Genomic DNA, 19,817 nt, shown 5'->3' with positions numbered 1-19,817 from the left:
AGTCAGAGAAGAAAAGCAGAGCAAGTGCCTTCCTGAGCTACTCTGCCCTCCCACTCATTCTCCTGCTACTTCCCTCCCACCAGCAGTTGTGCACTCGCCCTTTGGGGTGATTGGGATCCCTAAAAACGCAGGTAGATTCGATGTTAGAACAAACAGGTTCAGATGCAAACTGGGCAGAAAACCAAGGCACAAGAAAGGATCACAGGGCCATGATCAGGGTGGGAACAAGGGAAGTAGGACATCCCCTTTGGTAGCAGAAATACAGGGGGTTGGCAAAACAGCTGAGCTGATCCAAGCATACTGTCAAGGTACATCAAAATAATCCCCAAAAGCACACCGACTACAGGCATCCAGGAAAGGACTACAGATCTGTCACACCAAGAGATTTTTTTTTTAAGCACATGTATCCTGACGTTCAGGAAGGAAAGGAAATAAGACTGTATTTCTTTATTCCTCAGAGAGCTGCCAGTGAAGCAGGAACGTGTTGCCTGAGGTCACATTTTAGGTGAGCAGATACCCTGTATTTGAGAGTAGCATCCATTCTCATCTGGCATTGAAGACTTTTTCTAATTCACAGTATAATTAAAATCCAAGTCCTAATACATTAATTACAAAGGATTTTTCTTGTCCTACATGCAAGATCTTTACATTTGTTGGAAAAGACCTGAAAAATTCAGTAATGACACCCAAGAGGATAGTCAAAAAGACTAACCCTATCTCAGCAGTGCTAATTTTTCTACATCCTCTTTGCAGAGAGAAAAGCTGCTCTGAATCCCCCTCCATCTCCTCTGAGCAAGCCTGGGGACTTGCTGCCTAATTAGCTTTTGTGAATAATCCTCCCCCTCTCTGTGAAGCCCACCTGTATTCTGCAGATTGCCTACATGCGTGTGACCAGAAAACATTTTTCTACAACCTGAAGACGAGATTTTTCTGATGGCAGATTTTTTACACCAGGGAGAAAGCACAGCCCAAAGCTTATTGCATCATATTGTCCAGAAAAGTCCTATGATTATACAGGTACCAAATATTTCTCTTGTGGGCTACAAAACACCAAGCACAACCAGATGACCCATTCACACAATGAATGACCTGTTTGTTAGCAGCCTTCATCACCACAGAATCTTCACCTGTAACACGAACCGGCAGCCCAAACCAGGACAAGGATGATGAGTGTTTTCCGCCCTCCTTCCCTATATAAGTAACATAAAAAGGCCACATTGTTTCACTAACGCATCCGAAACAGTTACAGAGAACTTAACAGTGAAGAGTCCCCGAGTTGCACATAAAGCTGTAAGATTTATGGAGAAAAACTGCCTGCATACAAACCACGGGTTTTCTACAGCTGAAAATTAAAAAGGGATTTTTCTGCATAAGACTTTTATAAAAGAAACCAAGACTAAGACAGGCCAATTGCTTAATGAGGCAAAGGCATAAATCCTCATCAAGAGTATTTCTGAAGCTGGCACAAATTAAAAGGACAAAGGTTAGTTAAGGAGATACTTCTGCTTTTCAATGCCTCTGGCTGCAAAGCCAGTTTGATGCCAGCTTAAGAGGCGTATGTCCATCCCAAACTCCACATGGGCCAGCCTGCAGCATAACCCCATGAACATCTTCAGCAGCAGTTACAGAGTCAGTAAACTAGAGTTTGTGAAATGAGGAGGAGAGAGGCTCTTCCAACTAGTTCTGCATCCAGAGGCATTGCCACACCAGATGATGTTAAGCTCCTAGAAGGTTGTGTAGGATGTCAGCTATGGGATCAGTGATTCATCACTCTTTCCCCAGTGCAAGATTACTACTATGAGCAGGAACTCCTTCAAGATCAACCTCTCTCAAACTTTGTGGCCAGAAGATCACCCAGTCATGTACTCTTCAGCTGAAGTTTTATTAAATTTGCTGTTTAACAGAATTCTGCAAACTACAGAAAACACTGCAGCCTGGGAACGCACGAGAAACTGGTAAGACTCTGACATTTAAAACATCATTAACTGCACCTACTCTTGTAGATTAACTGATTTTTATAATTGAAGAGAAAGTTGATTAACAGTTCTGTAATTACACAACTGGTATTTTTAGGCTCCAATCATGTGTCACTTAAGCACATGTATAATTTAACCTATCCAGGTGACTGAAGTTATGCCTGACTAAAGACTTGTGTGACCGCAGCAGCCACAGAGACAGGCTTGGAAAGCAAACAGCTTTTTCAGGCTGGCTCTAGCCACAAACTAGAATGCTGCATTAAGCTCCCTACACAAAGCCAATCTACGTGCAATTTTAACGACGTTGCACATCAGCATGACCGCCTTTGAACCTTGTCCACACGGCTGCTGTGCTGAGCTCTGGCAGGCTCATTAGTAGAATGCAGCTTTGGTCTCTCCTACCCCAAAGAAACAGGTTCAGCTTCCTGAGAAAGTTAAACAGGAATGGGAATACCACTAAAAAGCAAATAAGCAGCAAGTTAAGAACACAGAGAAAAAAAACTGAGCAAGATTTTGTTATGCAAGACAAGTTACCAGCAGTGAATCATTTGCTAACAAAAATAACTTGATGGAAGGGGTCAAACTCATCCTGATGCAGCTCACAAGACCAGCTTCACAAAGACAGACTGGAGCACAGCACACCTGGTAAAAGCAAGTGATCTTGCATCTGTTAGCATACATTCAGAGAACCAAGTCAGAAAAACATCCTCTGTAAACAAGAATTTAGGTACAAGAGTACTCAAGAACAGCTACTACATGCCTGCAGTACAATTAGGCAAGGCCTACAATGCCATTTGGTTTATACTTCAAAGAGGCTACAGAACCTGACTCGTGATGGCACAGCTCCATCCATGCCTGTGCACAACACAGAAAACATTCATGTACACCAAACACAACACTTACTCACAGAGTAACCAAACACTAATACGATGGCACAAATCAACTCTCAGGCACTGCAGACCAAGCTTCCAATCCAGCCTCACAGCTCATGGCAAGTTTGGGGTGCCACAATCCCATTTTCCTAAGCCTCTGCACATGATCCCAACCTAACTCATACCAGCACTGGCATTTATGCAGTCACACAGAAAGCCGATTCAGGGGAACGACTGACAGAATAATCCAGGAAAAAAAAAGAAGGTGATCAGAAGTTCATTCAGTTCAGATCCCCAAAATAGTGGCTGAGCACAGGAAGAAGCATAAAGGGACAAGTGAAAGGGTGACAGCCAGAGTTTAGATGAGTTTAGACTGGATTACACCTTTAAGAAGGGTTTTGGCAGATGTGGGAACAAGTAGCAAAGGGCTTGAACAACAACCCATAATCTGAGATTATTACCCTGCAATACACACAGCCACATCTCAAGCACTCCAGGTCAGCCAGGAAATATATTGTCAATAGAGTAACAATGGGAAGAACTGTGCTGCTAAATTATACTAGCTCTAAGAGTGCCCAAAGTCTAGAAATTTTTAAGCAGTAAATGCTTGTGAAACACAGTTTCGCTAACAAAGCGCCTAGAAATTAATTTGCAGAAGGCAAAAACGTACATTTATTAAAATTAAATTTTAAGAGCCAAGTTTTTCAAGTCCACATTTCACAGAAACTTTGCAGCCTTAGAGAAAAAATTAGCAGACATTTGGGTAAAAACCATCAGCCAAAAAACACCTTGCCAAATTCTACCCAGGACAAGTCAGGGGACTACAAAGCAAAAACTCTTAGCAGAGGTGACTAGAATCAAGTAGATAAGATAAAGAAAATAAGTACTGCTTTGGGCAGAGGTAAGTGTGAACAAAGCATGGAACAGAATCTGGTATTCAGTTACAAAAACCATTGTGCTAAGACTGACTGAGCTGTAACAGACACTTTCCCAGGCTTTGAGGATTACAGACTTACGGTAAAAGACTGAACACCTAGATTAAACTAATTCAGAGCTGTAACTGAGAAAGTATTCTCAAGCAAGAATGCTTTAGTGTAACACAGCAGAAATATACTGCAGTAATCATCCAAAAAGTTGCCAGCAAAGAATAAAAAGAAAAGATAAAAATCAGCAAATCAGAACTTAAGAGAAATATGCCAATTCTCAGAATCTGCAGCTTCTCTCTCTCTCTCTCTCTTTTTTTTTTTTTAAGTCTGCTTTGATTAGCAGTAAACAATTAAATACAGAATCCAACAGCACCAGGAGTCATCCGGACCAGGCTCTGGGATCCATGACTAGGAAGCAAAAAGCTTGACCAGTCTGCCACAGACCTTAAAAGAGTTCCAGTGCTCTCCAACTCAGAAACAAGCCTCACCAAATTCTTGCTGGTACAATTACTAGCAGGAAGTTTAGACATTGGTAAGATTCACACGTGCACAATTTTCAGATGTAGACAAACTATAAGCACACTTCTACACTCTTTGAAACTGTGTATTGGCTCTTTGTAGAACACATGATGCACATTTGAACACAATAAGCACTTCATGTTGGACTGATCTCCACAGACAGGTTGAAGATGAAGTACCAATAAAAGCTTCACAGAGGGTCTACAGTAGATGTTCCTGAAGTTGGATGATCTTCTGGAAACATTGGTTGTCCAACTACACACAACAGAGCACCAACTCAGTTACTGAATCACCCTCTAAAATTCTGATTTTGCAGCTGTAGAAGGATCAACAGATATGCCAGCACACAAATCATATGGCATCCTCCTTCAGCTGAAATCAAATTAAATAAAGATGGGTTGGGATATTAACTCAGCAACTGCATGTTTGCCATATACACAGTGTGCAAACATTTCAGAGCATGTGACAACATAAAATGTATAAAACAGTTCAAGTTAGAGTGAGTAAGAGGCTTCAGAAAAAAACATATTGCTCTTAATAACATAAGTATTAAACAATTCATAACTGTGATGCAACTTTCAGGATTTAAAAAAAAAAAAAGACAAACAAAAAAACAAACACACACAGAAATTCCCATAAGTAAGGTTTAATTCAAGCCTACCACTTCAGTAACATATCACCTCATCTTTAGTTAAGGGGAGAAAAATGCATAACTTACAAACCAGGTTTCAATGCACTGTCAGTTTGGTACCATAAATTCTCCTTGGCAATAAACCACTACATTTATCTTACAGACTAATCCCATAACATCCTTATACCATATGCTGTCAAACCATTTGCCATAGTTCAATATTCTAGTCCTTTCATAAGGCAGTTTTTCAGAACTATCAACACCACAATCAGCAATACAGTAATTTTTCTCCCCATATTTTCAATAGGTTCAGAACACTTTTTACCCAAATTTTGGGAAGGAAAAAAAATCCTATACAGTTAAGGATAACAATGTTATTTATCCCAGTTTCTCTTGGTTTTTCTGTTTTATTATACCATCAGTAGTTCACTGGCCTTTCCTTCTGGGAAAGAACAAGGGAGTAAGAAATCTCTGCTCACCTAACAGCAATTAGAGAACCTGCATTGTCCTTTCTTCCCTGCAAGAATTAGAGCAGCTGAGAGGGAAAACAAACTCCAGCTGTAGTGTAGGTCCAGCAAACCTGGTAGCAAAAGAAAATGGCTCATGTCCCTGCTTTTAAATGGCTCACACCTACTTTACACTCTAAGCAAAATATAGGTGTAAAGGCTGAAAAGAACTCACCACTCCTCAAGGGAAAACAGCATTCCTTCCATCAGTGGAGCAGCTGGGATGGAGACACCACTGCCCTGCTCAGGTCTGTGGGGACACCCAGGCAGAAGCAGCAGGTCCAGTGTGCTCGACCACACTGTTTTATGACAGGCTGCTGCCAAACAGACAAGTCACCTCCTGCACATCCCAGCTCCCCTCCTGCACATCCCACCCCCCCTCCTGCACATCCCAGCTCCCCTCCTGCACATCCCAGCTCCCCTCCTGCACATCCCAGCTCCCCTCCTGCACATCCCAGCTCCCCTCCTGCACATCCCACCCCCCCTCCTGCACAGCAGCAGGGGTTCCAAGCTAACCCTGTGCTGAGCCAGGCCAGGGAGTGAAGCTTGCCAATACAAAGGTTTTGGGGGTTTACTTTTTCTGTTCCTTTTGTTAGATGAGCTTTCTATTACTTGAAATACAAAAACATCTACAATTTAAGCAAAGGAAAAGCCAAGCTTGCCATAATAAAAATAACAGAAACCAAGGATTAGGCGGATCATTTTCAGTACAGGTTGTATCATGATATATTAATATGACACCGTCACCTCTACATTCTCATTATGTGAGCAAAAGTGATGGGATTAAGTCAAATAAAGGATTATGACAAGTCTGCAGAGACTACAATAAAGGAAAAAGGTTTCAGGCCAGGGAACACAAAGAAAGTGTGCAACAAATGTTCAAGTTTTACCACAGGTCAAGAGGACAATTTTTTGTAGAACCAATGAAGCACATAGACTCATTTGTCAGAGGCCACAACTAGTTGTCAGTATCAGAGGTAAAAAGTGACATTTCCTGAATAATCTTATAACTATCTCATCTAAATATACTCCGAGAGTGAGATTATTCAATAGTTTATCAGATGAAAAGTCAACTGTTGAAATTTCAGCCACTGAAGCTAAAATGCACTAAGATGGAATTATTCACAGAAACAAGAAGCATCATCTTAAAAACAAAACTTTGATTCTCTTTTTGCCTTTAAAAAAGAGGGACAAAGAAACAGAACCAATGTTACTTGTTTCAGCAAATTAACGTGGCACACAAATATTGCAGCCAAAGTAGACACTGCTGAACAAAAATTGAGAATTCCAATAAAAATAAATATCAATTAAAAAAAGACAAATATATATTTTTCAGGCTAAGTATATTGGCATGAGAAGTATGATTTCATAATTGAATTGGTATTTCAAAGCACAAGCTACCATTTAAAAATCCATTCTCGAGTCTTTAAAGACTGAAACTTCAAATTTGGGTTTATTTCAGACAATATGTTGGCAGCACCAGAGGTTTAGTAGAGGTGTCACTGCTAGTATAGTTATGTATTAAACTCCTAATTAGGCTAATCAGGGTTTTCTGGAAAAGAAAATCAACTTACTATGCAAAATTCTATCAAGAACACTGATTTAGACTTTAAAAGCATCTCCCTTCACACACAGTTTCTGACAAGTCTTCTTAAAGATTTATTTGCAACCTTACTGACATCAAATCGTAAACCAATATGGCCAAACTCTAGTGCGTCAGTATTATTATTTAAGTTCAAAACAATATTGTTTTGTTTAGAAAATACTCATCTGTCATGACCGTCCACAAGGACTGAATGGTTAATAGAAATGCACCTTATGAAGTGACATGAAGGAGAAGCATGAAAAGTTAGGGTGTTGGTCCAAAGTTTCCAGGAAAAGGAAGCACAGCATGTGGCAAAGACAACTATGAGAAAAGAGAGGACTTTGGATGCTGTAGTCTGTCACCAGCAGAGCAGAGAAAGCAGGACTGATGTGGTAAGACAAAATGGTAATGCAGCAGGACTAGTTAGGCAGAGCCTCAAGGGATAAGAAAAGAAAGGAACGTTTAAAACACAATGGAGTAACTCTTTCCAAGATAACCCATGTGGGGCAGTAGATGATCTGATACAGTATCCTTAAACGTGAGATAACTGTCAAATGCAAGGTGATGTTTCAAGGTGCCTTTGCATGGCAAGCAAATAAAAAAAAAATATCAAAGTACAACATCAGGAAACTAAGGTACAAACAGTCCAAATCCAGCCTAAACAGCTCCACATGCAGAAAGGTTCCCCCCACACACTTGAAACAGCAAAGTCAGGAATGGCCTCATACCAGAAGGCATGAAGGATGATCTAGCAGACACTTATCTCACCCACACAGACACATTTAAAAAAAAAAGACTGAACAGCCGGAATTGCTACACTGAACAACTTCACTCCTTAGAATAATTCCTGATTTAATGTTGGACACTGTCCAGCAATTATTCAAAGCTACTAAATAGTCATGGAGTAGTAGGGAAGTTTTTAACAAAATGAACTTGCATAAAATGTCCTATATATTCAACTCAGGCAAAACACCTGTTAAACAGTGGTTTCAAAATATTTAGTAAATACACAGCAAATATAAAACATTGCAAAAATGTTACAATGACAGAAAAACTGCTGAGCCCAGAGTTTACAAATCTATGATGGCTAAAACCAACTTGTACATTTCCAAGCTATGTCAGCACCAAAAAACCCTCCAGAGCTAAACTAAAAAATGAAACCAAACAAAAAACGCCACTCTCCAAAACTAAAACCAAACAAACAGAAAAAAACCCAACATGAAATCACTTCATTTGAGAAGAGCAAGTACCACACAAGTGGGAGATGCCAAGCACTCTTTCAAGTCAGAACAGAAGGCTGCATTTTCAGCTTCTTCCTAGGGGAGTGCTGGATTTGCAGATTCTAGAAAAAGACAACCCACATTTCCACACAGTTCACAGACATACTCAGAAATGGAAGAACCGACGGGCATTGAATCCTTGTGGGCTGGAACAAAATACCGTGAAATAAAACACCTTTATTTAAAATGAAACAAAGCACTTAACCGGGTGTTCAAACAGACCGTAGAAATCCACACTTAGATTTTCAAAATTATTTGAAAGCACTCGATGTGATGAATCACTCTAGATTCTATAAATATCAACTAAGGAATAAACTTATAAGGATAAAGAACTGAGCAGCAGCCAGAAGAAAGAGCTGGAATTAAAACTGTTTCTTTACAGACGCTCATGCATCGCTTTCTAACTGTTTATATGCTCCCTTGTACATGACAACACGCATAAACAAAAAAAACACATTCACTAGGTGGAAAGATGAGAAGGGGAGAACTGCTGCAGCCAGAGAACACACGGCGCACCGTGTGACCCCCGGTGTTACACCAAACCGCCACGCCGGGCAGGGAGCGCTCGGCCGGAGCACCAACCGGGCGCTGCCGTTCCCGGCACTGCGGTCCCTCGGCCGCGGGACCCGGCGCTGCCCGGGGCGCGGAGGGTGCCCGGGGGAGAGGCGGGGAGGGCGGCGGCGGGAGCCTCGCCCGGCGCCCGAGCCTCCCCCGCGGGCTGGGGGCACGGCCCGGGGGGTGTCCCCGCTCCCTCCTCCCCGGGCGGGGAGGCGGCTCGGGGCGGCCGGGACCCGCGGCAGCCGGCTGGGACAGGTCTGAGCCGGTCGCCCCGTCCCTTCCCCCGCCCCGCCGGGCGCTCCGGCCCCGCCGCCGCGGCACCCGAACACCCTCACCATTCTCCTCAGGGCCGGGCTGGGTCTCGGCGCCGACTCTGGTTCTCCTCTCGCCGGGCAGCTCCTGCTCGTGGTTCGGCGTCGGCGGTGGCGGGGCCTGTCTCCATCTATCGGGGCTGGGCTCGGCGGCAGCGGAGCGCTGGGTGGGGAGCGGCCGGGCGAGGACGGCGCACGGGGGGCGAAGGGAGGCGCGGGGTGCGGAGGACGGCGCTGGTTCGGCTCCACACCGGGACCCAGGGCTGGTGGCGGTCTCGGCCCGGCGCCTCTTTCTCATAATTGTGCGACTCGGCCGGTGGAGGAGCCGCGGCGCTGCCGCGTCAGCGCGCACCGCCCCCGGGGGAGGAGGGGGCGGCCGGGGCGGCGCTGCCCGGGCGGGAGGGGCGCGGGTGTCTCGGCCCCTCCGCACGGCGGGGGAGCCCCGAGATGCCTCGGAAAGGTGGCAGTGGCTGCCGGTGGGCAGCGGCCGTGCTGGTGAGGTAACGGCGGAGATGTTAAAAACGGACCTTCCCGGGACAGGAACCCTCCGGGCTGGGAACGCGCGGTCAGAGGCGGAGGCTCCACACCCCACAACCTCCGCAAAGACACGGGCCTCGCATCAGGCTGCGCGGCTGCCCCGAGGGCAGGTACCGGGGCTCCGCTTACCGATATCGAGGTGTCACCTCAGCCCGGGCACGTTCCCGCCGGCTCCTGCCTTCGGAAAATGACCCGCGTTTTTCCTAATTTGAGCTACAGAGCGGGGAACAGCATTAGTTCAGATTCGTTCACCAGCCCCGCTTACACATGGCAGTGCCCGAACCCCGTAACCGCGCTGTGCGAAACTGAGGGAAAGTTCGTTTTGGAGGGAAAAAGGTGGATGCATTCCTTCCACTGCAATCAACTCACTTCCCAGTTTAGATTAGGATCTGCCCAGGGCAGGAAACTTGTCTTCTTTTGTCCCAGTATGCAATCTCCAAACGAAAAAGCTCATACAATAATTTCTATTACATGTGTCATTATATATCTTTTGAAACAAACTTTATGCTACAGTAAACAGCATTTGTAAGGGAAGAGAGATTAATTGTGGCTCTAATTATTTGTGTTCCCTATATGTAAAAAATTAAGGATGTCCTAGAAAAATCTTGCATCTAAAATATGTATCTAATATTATGTTGTCATTAACTTTTATTTAAGACATATGCAGTTCAATAGTTCAGTGTTTCCCTCACAATGAAAAGTGAGTTAAATCTGGCTCAAAGGTCCTGGTACCATTTTTAAAATGCCATAGCCATACAAGAGCAGTAATTATGTAAAAACTCCATCCAAACATTCAAAATTTAAAACATTAATTTAAAACCTTTGATTTTTCATTGTCAGGCCTGATCATTTGTCAGCTGTTGTGAGTTGTTGAACCAATTATCATCTGTCTCCCCTTGCTGCAAAATGCCAACATTAACTGCCACAGTGTTGGGCTGAGCTGACAGTGTGTGCTCACACCTAAACCATGGGCTTGTGTATCACAGGGTAACAGGGCTCTGCTCATGCAGCCAAAAACTGATGAGCCACAGCATGACAGAAACAGTTTCTTAACAGTCTGAGGGTTGGTATACTACCAAATTCACTAGACACACTCCAGTTATTAGACAGAGATGATCAAAAATCAAACCAAGCTTAAAAAAAAAACAGCAGCAGAAGTGGCAGCTGAAAGTTTAAACAGAACTGTGGATAACAAGAAACAAAAGATCCAGTTCTAAATTCTGGTACTAGGACCCCTTTGCTGCAAACAATAGGTGCAAATTTGAGAAGACCCAGCACCTGCAGCATCCAGCTCACATTAGGGTGTTGCTGTGGGGAGTTCCTCAGCTGCAGGGGAGCTCCTAATGCTTGTTTTAACTTCTGAAAAATTCGTGCTATTTTACATACATATGAAAATTAGGTTCCTAGGACTCCCAATTTTAATAGAATAGGAAAATTTGGCTTTTCCAGGAAAAAGTTAAATTAGTTCTGAGTAAAAGATCACACAACGAACAGGCTACATTTACTCTCTTACTGTAGAAGTCCCAAGCCTTCTGATCTGCAGCTACTTGTTCCTACCTGAATTCCCATGTGCCAGTTCTTGGCTTAGGGAGCAGGGACAGGAGCAGTGGAAGCCCAGTAAAATTTTTTTGGAGATGATTCAAGAACTTTCCAAAGGAAAGCAGAGAAAGTGGGGGATTTCTGAATTCCTCAGTTAACACCATAAAGCATTTCTGAGAAATTACCCCATTCCTATTTCTTCTCTTCCTTTCCTCTTCTTCCCTTTCTAATTCATTAATTATCTAAAGCTCACATTCCACATTAAGTTAATGAGCAAATTCTTCTATAACTAGGATCCTTTATCTCATCTCACAGTCTCACAGCAATATTTGGGCTATACTGGTTATCATGTTGGCCTCTAAATTTCATATTTGTGAACCCAAGAGCTAGAAGGAGCAAAGAAATTAGGAAAAAGTAGCTGGAGGCCAGCCTGAACATGAATCTTCTCTGGTACAAGCTGTAGTTTTAGGAGAACATAGAATTACAGAGTCAACTAGGTTGGAAAAGACCTCTGAGATCATCAAGTCCCATGCTTGAGGTGAGGAATTTCCATGGTTTTTTTTCCTGTTGATCCTGCAAAACTGTAGAGAGATTGACATTAAATTGTTGGAGAGTTCAACTGTGATTAAGGTTAGATGGAGAGAGAGCATATTTGTTTCACTGGAACAGCTTGTGATGAAAATGAAAGGAAAATGAGTCATCAACATCCTCTCTGCCTCATGCTGTCTGGGGGAGCATCAGCTCTCTGAGTGTTGGGAAGGGGGGCAGGACACAGGGCCCCAGTGAGATACATCCCTGTGACCTGGCAGTGATGGCACAGGGCCTGGGGAAGTCACCTTATATCCTTTTATTACTTGGATCAACCATATAGAACATGGCATGATTTGACCCTAAACTAGCAGAGTTAGTCACCCAAAGGTGAATTCTTTTACTTTCAGATGTTAAATCTTGTGAATCACTCTACCTCAGCCTTAGAGAGATGAGCAATGGGAGAAATATTTGCTACTTGTCACACTGTTACCTTTCAATCACACCAATACTCAACTCAAAATTCCTCTGATATCTCCTTCCAAATCAACAGCTGTCAGCTGTGAATGACAAGGAAATAATGAAGAAGCATTATTTTATACCTCACTGCATTTAAGGACCTTTAACCTGAAGCAAGCTTCTGCTATCTCAAATTGAATATAACCGGTTTAAACTCCTTTTGTTACGTGGTTCCTGTATCTCATTTTTGTATCTCAAATTAAGCTACCAGTGTGTCCTTGACATGTTGAGTTTGTTACATAATCATAACCAGCACTAATAAAATTTGTGATGTTAACCTTAATAGGTTCTGCATGATATTAAACCAGCTATAACTCGATCACACTGTAAGTGCTAAAGTATAAGAAATCTATCTAAGGAAGCCCTTATCTCAATATTGCAATACCCAATAGCCAGGATGCTGCTGTTTCATTACTCACTCACCCTCACATAGATGAACTACTGACTCATGCACTGAAAAAAAATACAGCATTCCTCTTGATGATAAATTAAATGGGTTACTATTAAACGAAAGTAACCTTGGTTTTAACTTTGATTCTATAAAAAGTTTTATCAGATATGTGCTGCTATTCTGCAGTTATTCAAATAAGTGCTGAAATTCTAGTTAAATCAGTCACAAATGCCAACTGATAAGGAGATCTAGTTACTATCCAACTTAGGGTCAAACAGATTCTGTTTAGAAAACCTTTTTTATCCCTTACTACAGTAATCTGTGGTGGAAAACAGTTATAATTGGTTCATTTTTCATATTTTTCAAACAGAGGTGAATTATCCCAAATGCCTTTTTTTTCTTTTTCCCTTTGGACACAGGTTTATCCACTTCTGATTTATCCAGGTAAATCAGCTGTTCAGCTACAGTGGAAACTCAGCAGTTTACATTGTGACTGCTACTCCTGAAAACTGAAGAAACCTTTCTTTTTTCCACATGAAAGTTCAAAATTTGTCAAGTAGGGAAAAAACCATACTGTGACACAGGTTAATGGGAACTCTAAGCCTCCTCCATTATTCGTGAAAGGTTTTTCTAGTCCTGGTGTTGCTGACTTTTTGTGAAAACAGTTCGTCCTGTACCAAACAACGTTACAAACATGAAACTTTGTAGCAGTTCAAAATACACTGTTTCAATATGGGATTAAGTAGAAACAGCCTATTGCCCTTCATCACACCACTTAGGAAATATAACCTCAAAGGAGGAGGCTTCTTGCCATTGATGGTGGGGAAAACAAAACTTTAAAAGTGTGTAAAATCACAGTTTTTCAACTGTTTAGTAATTACTTTGTTGGCATGTGGTACACTCCAGAGTCACATATCTTCTGAAGAGCTCCCGAAGGTTTAGTAATCTTTTTGCGTTATACCAAGGTTTTGAAGTCAAAAAGTAGTTAGTCTGAGCAATGTGTTAGCTTTAACAGCTAAGAAGACATGCTCCCTCAAAAGAAACAAGTGCCTTAGCTGTACATTTAAGAAAGAGATCATGAAATCCAGGGTAAATTCAAGATATAGCAGGAGAAAAATGAACAAAAATTAATTTTGCATATTTAACAGTCATAAAACAAATTATTCCCTGTAGCTGTTTCAGACTCCAATCTCACAAGCAATGCATGTATTTAAACTAAAGTAACAAAACTGCTCATGTATTAAAATTGACAAAATAACATTGATGGCTTACTGTGCCACTAAAACCATAAAAAGAGAAGATGGAGGTGCCTTTGGAAATAAAAGAACTGATCTGGTATCACCTGAAGGCCACCAGTGCAGTTCAGTTCCTCTCTAACAACACTGCATTTAGGTGCTAGCTAAGGGCAAAGTCAGCCATTTACTTTGCAACACAGATGCAGGGAATGGTATGTGAGGCTTCTCAGTGCTTCAGTGCTTTGCTGGGAGTGGCAAATCACCACTAACAATAGCAAAGGGCTGTAGGGTGGCTTTCTGATGGCAGCACAAAGGACTCGATGACCAAACACAACAAGCTCAGAGTGCAAAACCAGTAACTCAAGTTCAGCTTTGCAACATGGCTTGTCACATCCCAATTAGGCAACTGAGGGGTGGGTTTTCCTTTTTTAAAATCTGCATTAAAGATACTCCCTATTAATAGAAAGGGACATCAAATTAATGAGCTAACTGAGCACATGCAGTTCTGAATGTGGGATTTGTCCTTTCAGATGCTCCATGAGTATACAAAAAGAGACACATTACCCAACCCATCATCTAAAGTAAAATGTAAGTGTATCCTGTATTTGGGAATATGACACATTACTTCCTGCTCAGAAAACTGCATTTGAGAGCTTAACCCACAAAGGCTGAAGTCTTGCACAAAACTGCCAAGGGTGTGCCACATTCATCTCTATTTAGATGTGTAAAACCAGCAGCTGCCAGGAACTGTGTGGGTACATTTACAACATAATAATGGCCCTTTGCAAGATTTTATCAGTGCCTGCCTTTAAAAATGCAACTAAAACAACTTTATCTCAGTTTTGTTCCTTCTGAACTTTCTCCCCCCATAATTTTTTTTTAGAATTTCTCAAGCTTCCCTGTGAAAATTGTTCCTGCTGCAATTTTTCGGCTCACAAATTCTTGTGTTTTCACTTGTTAGCAGCTGAGCAGGTACACAGTGGTCAGACAGTGAGGAGGCCTTTGCACAGAGAAGCTCCATCTGCAAGAAGCAGAGGTGCAGCATCTCCTTCCAGGACTGCACTGCCTGAACCAGCAAGCAAAGCAGCAAGAGGCAGAGGTGCCTGAATTTTAGAAACTGGGGACAAGTTCACAGAGCTCTGCTTCTTTACAGTTTTGTTTGTTTGTTTGTTTTTTTAATTTAGGGATAGGTAACTCTTAATCAAAATGTAAAATTTTAAATTTAATTTATATGGGACTGGTCTTAATTGTCCCACTTTAAACTCTCATTAGACAGTGACCATGACAAAAGTATCACTTTGTCCTGTGGAGGCTTGCTGTTCCATTTCTTGGAGAAAAGGTACCAGTGGGCATGCATTTGGTCTCGGTTCCATTGTTACTGTAATGTAAATTTACTTATAAAATTTATTTTTGAAATCAGCTACCACAGAAATGCTCACTTACCTGTTTGCTAATTTTCTGGAGTTGCCTTAAATCCACAAGGATGGATCAATTTCCCAGTGTAAGTTTCCATTACATTTTGAAAGAAATATTTAATTAAAAGAAGCCCACTTTTCTTGTAGCTTTGACAGGGACACATCACAACAAAGGTGGAAATTAAATTAACTGAGCCATTGCTGAACTTTTAATTCAGCAATTAACCTGTCAAATTTCCTCGTATTCCCAAGCGTGTGCAACGCACAAGTTGATACATTGTAGTAGCAGTTCTGCAAAACATTGGGAGAACCAGCACGAGCACATTTCAACTGCAAAAACTTTCCCTTACTTTGTTTTGTTTCCGAATCTAAATCTGGCTGTTACACCAACAATGCAACCCCAGAAAGTCGGTGGGGCCATAACACAGATAAAGAGAAGATCAGCTTGTTTTACATGACTGTCACTGAAACCAGACAGAAGAATACCTGTGAGCACACTCCTGACAAAAAGCTAAAAGCTCTTTGATCTAAACACTTTCTTGGTTAAAAGGTCTTTGAGCTGCAAGCAAAGAACCTATTCTCAGCTATTTGATGCCCTCTATATTCAGGGAAACAGGATCTTGCACATTCTTTATCAATAACAGGAATTCCAGAGATACCTGAGCCTCCACCATCAACCTCTCTCAAGCACACAAAACCTTGAACTTTGATCACTCACTTCTGACAAAAGGGATAACAGTCTGAGTTGCCCTTCTCCTTCTTTCCTTAAAAATCCTAAAGATAAACCATTCACTCAGAAAATGTGCTGTATAGGCTACTTGAAAATAAAACAATGCTTCAGCTTTTGAAAGCATTGCAAATCCAAAGACAACTTTTAAATGTGCTGAAGTCTAACAGCCTACTCCAATCCCTCTGCTCAGAGCAGGCTGCCAGGCCTGTGTCCACTTGTATATTGAGTATCTCCAAGGGTGGAAACTCCAACTCCACCCTCTCTCTGTGCAATTTACACCAGTGTTTGACCACACTCACATGGAAAAGCTTGCTCTTGTGCCTAAATGGAACTGTATTGTAAAGACTGGACTGATCTAAACAGGCAAGCATCCTCTTCCTCAGAAGAAACTACCTCTCTTCTTGCAATTTTGAGATTTACAGTTTCGCCCGTGTGTCAAATGGAGCAGCCTTAACAATGGAATGCAAGGGGAACAGACAGTGAAAAACAAGCTTGCTGATTGCAGCTGTGTCTGTTCTTCTTAACTTCTTTATTTTTTAAAATAAGTAAATTCGAAGAACATTTTAGAGAGTTTCCTTCAAAACTGAAACCAGAAAGAAAATAAGAATTTAAGTACTCACTTACTGAGACTCAATGCTACTGGAACCTCCAATGTATGAGCAGAAGAGGCTCACAATATTTAAAAACATGTTGCATACAAACACACTATCACAGGGCTGTAGGGATGTCTCAAGGATCACATACCAAGTCTATTCAGGTTCAGTGACTTTTTTTCTTTTTCCCTGCCAACATTTCCAACCCAGCCTGGGTTTCATGTCCGAGGTGTGGCTGTTTCTTGCCCTCATGTCAAAGGCTGAGGACCTTCAGCTGAAAATACTGCAGCACTATTTCCTGGGCTGAGTGCAAGCAGCTTGTTACCATCAGGAAGTCTGCACGTGTTAAACAAATTTCTCGCTCACTTTTGTCAGGTGTGCTTTCCCAGAGCTCATGACTAACAGCTGTGCAACGAGCACTCCCTGATCAGAGCAGTCCAACAGATGTAGGTTAGTTCATAGACTTCAGTTCCCTGCTCTTCACCCCAGAAGAAAATTAAAAACATAGAGAAAAGGAATCCACCGAATCTATCACACAGATACCTACAGATTCATAACCTGGATATACAGATAAAAACCGCAACTACACATTTATGGGGCTGCATCACGGATTTTTAATTTACTTGGTATTATGAAGTGGTAACTGTTTTGCCATGAACATTCACAGTAAGAAAAAGATGAGTTAGAACAAAGCAATTACTCAACTATCTTTTTTCCAAGTAACATTTATTAATAACATTCTTAAGGTGATAACTTAAGAGTCATAAGGAAGGGGGCTGTTGTCAGTAAACATACAATAAAAAGGTAGTAAGATTTTTCTACTAAAGTATGACTAACAAGGCTTTTAACAGTGTTTAGCTCAACCAAATTTAATATTAAAAACATTCAAAATTGCTAGAAGTGTTGCAATCAGTTCTGTTGAACTTATAAAACCTCATTTCAGTAGTCAATACTAACCTACTATTTATATAAAACTTTAAACTCCATTCTTAATTTTTGTAAACAAAGCACCTAAGCATTTGAAAGGAAAAAGTTAGTTTACACCCCATTAAACTGCAGCACGTGTGTGAAACCTCAGGCATGATCAGGCATGGAGCATTATTAGGCACAGAACAAGACACAGGTTCCACAGCCAGCTGCTGAATACACTTACATTGCCAAAGGTCTTTTTTTATACTAATTCCATTATCATTTATAGTTGAAAATTTAGTAAATCCTCCATGCAGAAGATTTCAAAAGAGACAAAGAAGTCATATAACATAGGTTTGTGAAGCTTCTGAAGGCTGCATGACTTTGAATGAGTTATGACTTCTTTATCTGCTTCAGAAATTTTCAGAAACTTCTTCAAAATCACTGAACTTTGGCAGATACTGGGCCTGTCAAAGAGCACGACAACACACCAGAAGACACATTTTCAGTCTGCTATTGGAACACTGAGGTATGCTGTAATTTATGAAATGCCAGTCAAATAAAAACTGAAGATGACCATTGCATTCTGAGGCTGTCAGTTCAAGCTCAAGTCAAGGAGGGGAACTGCTAACATACAAAACCTGCTTGTAAATCCTGTTTCCTTAGGGAAGTTGCAAACAAGGTGTTTATCTTACCCGTATCAACTGGCACCACAGTCAATCCCTGTGAATGGCAACAACTGACATCCAGACTGTCAGTCTGGCTGCTCCTCCCTCTTGCAAACCAACGTTTAAACTTGATATAAATCACATAAAGCTGCGAATGAATTTGCAGTAAGCCTTTGTTAACTGCCGATAGAGATTTACAATTGCCTTCATTAGCATACTGTCACAGTAAATCTAGCTAAGCCAGATTTAATCTGGGTAAGTTTTCCTGAGCCGACACGCCCCAAACTAACTGTAAATCATAGAATCATAGAATCAGCCGGGTTGGAAGGGACCTCTGAGATCAAGTCCAACCCTTGATCCACCACCGCCGTGGTTACTAGGCCATGGCACTAAGTGCCACGTCCAGTCTTGTCTTAAAAACCTCCAGGGACAGAGAATGCACCACTTCCCTGGGCAGCCCAGTCCAATGTCTGATTACCCTCTCTGTAAAGAATTTCTTCCTAATATCTTATGTCCAGAGGTGACCTTCAGACAAACAGGGAGGCACTTGCATGAGGCACTGCAGGAAAAGTCTTCACTGCCCCTGCCCAGCATGTGCTTACTCTGTTGTTTTCCCAGGGTTCTTGAACTTGTGCTGGCTATAGGAATGACATTCATTCAAAGAATAGGAAAAATGCTTTAACAGCTACCTGACATGAGCACTAAGTGAACTCAATGGTCTCCTGTTGTTGCCTTCTCCAGTTTTCTTTGGTGTGAGGTGTTAGCATTACAGCTATACAAATTTTTTATGCCTAATCCCCCTCAATTTGCAGTTTCCTGAAAAAAGAACAAGTGTCAGACAAACTCAAACTCTTCTAAATGCAAATAATGATTTAAACTATTTATCCTTTTCCAAGTCTTTAAGAGCTAAAACAAATTAACATTAAACAAGTTAAACACATGCATTGGCTTTAACTAACACAGGCACTACTAGCATTATTCAAACCTGGTTTGTCTATCAATTTCAAAGAATTTTCAAAAACAGTTAAAAAAGTATGGTGCAGATGCAAAAGGTAAAAAAAAGAAAAAAAAAAAATCTGTCCTGTTTTCCCCCATCCCTTTGAATTGATCCACAGCCAAATGAAGACCACAAATAGAGACCTAGTACAGACCTACTCTTAACCAGTTGAAGAACCAGGCCAGAGTTAACATTTCACACCACGCCCCAAAACAGCATTTATTGAGCAAAAAACCTCTTGCCTTTTGCACCATCTTGTTTGTCAACTACTGCAGCTGCACAGAAGTTTTCAGGATCATTGTGTAAGTACCTTTTCCCCCCCCTTTTATTTTTTTTTTTTCAAATGTTTGGTGATGTGTACAATCCAAAGACTTGCACCCAAGCTTAGCAATTTTCACAGTTAAGGCATAAGCCAGTGATACAACGGGGGAGGAGGGAGGAAGAGCTCACAACCCCACACTAAATTTGCCCTGTTATTGATTTTATGGCTTACAACGTACATAGACACACACACACTGTTTACTGAATTACTTGTAGTAATGGAACTATACTTTCATTCCTCAGTTGCTATAGCTGCATTACAATCCAACGT

At 41.7% G+C, this 19,817-nt stretch overlaps 1 protein-coding gene and 1 long non-coding RNA gene across 2 annotated transcripts in view; one reads left to right on the top strand and one right to left on the bottom strand.

Moving 5' to 3' along the window:
- Nucleotides 1–9,295, bottom strand: part of TRPM7 (transient receptor potential cation channel subfamily M member 7) — a 53,667-nt gene extending 44,372 nt beyond the window's left edge. The window contains exon 1 of the mRNA XM_064668850.1: nt 9,189–9,295. Within this exon, the coding sequence (XP_064524920.1) occupies nt 9,189–9,191 (3 nt within the window). The 5' untranslated portion in view covers nt 9,192–9,295. The remainder of the gene's footprint in view (nt 1–9,188) is intronic.
- Nucleotides 9,296–9,510: 215 nt separating this feature from the next.
- On the top strand, nt 9,511–19,443 carry LOC135420916 (uncharacterized). Its single transcript, XR_010433777.1, has 2 exons — nt 9,511–10,037; nt 14,875–19,443. It is a non-coding gene; the product is annotated as an uncharacterized LOC135420916 (long non-coding RNA).
- The last annotated feature ends 374 nt before the right edge of the window (nt 19,444–19,817 follow it).

Source organism: Pseudopipra pipra, chromosome 12 (assembly GCF_036250125.1).
Source record: "Pseudopipra pipra isolate bDixPip1 chromosome 12, bDixPip1.hap1, whole genome shotgun sequence".
NCBI lineage: Eukaryota > Metazoa > Chordata > Aves > Passeriformes > Pipridae > Pseudopipra > Pseudopipra pipra.
Note: the sequence above shows the minus strand (reverse complement) of the source record. Positions and strands in the feature narration are given on the sequence as shown.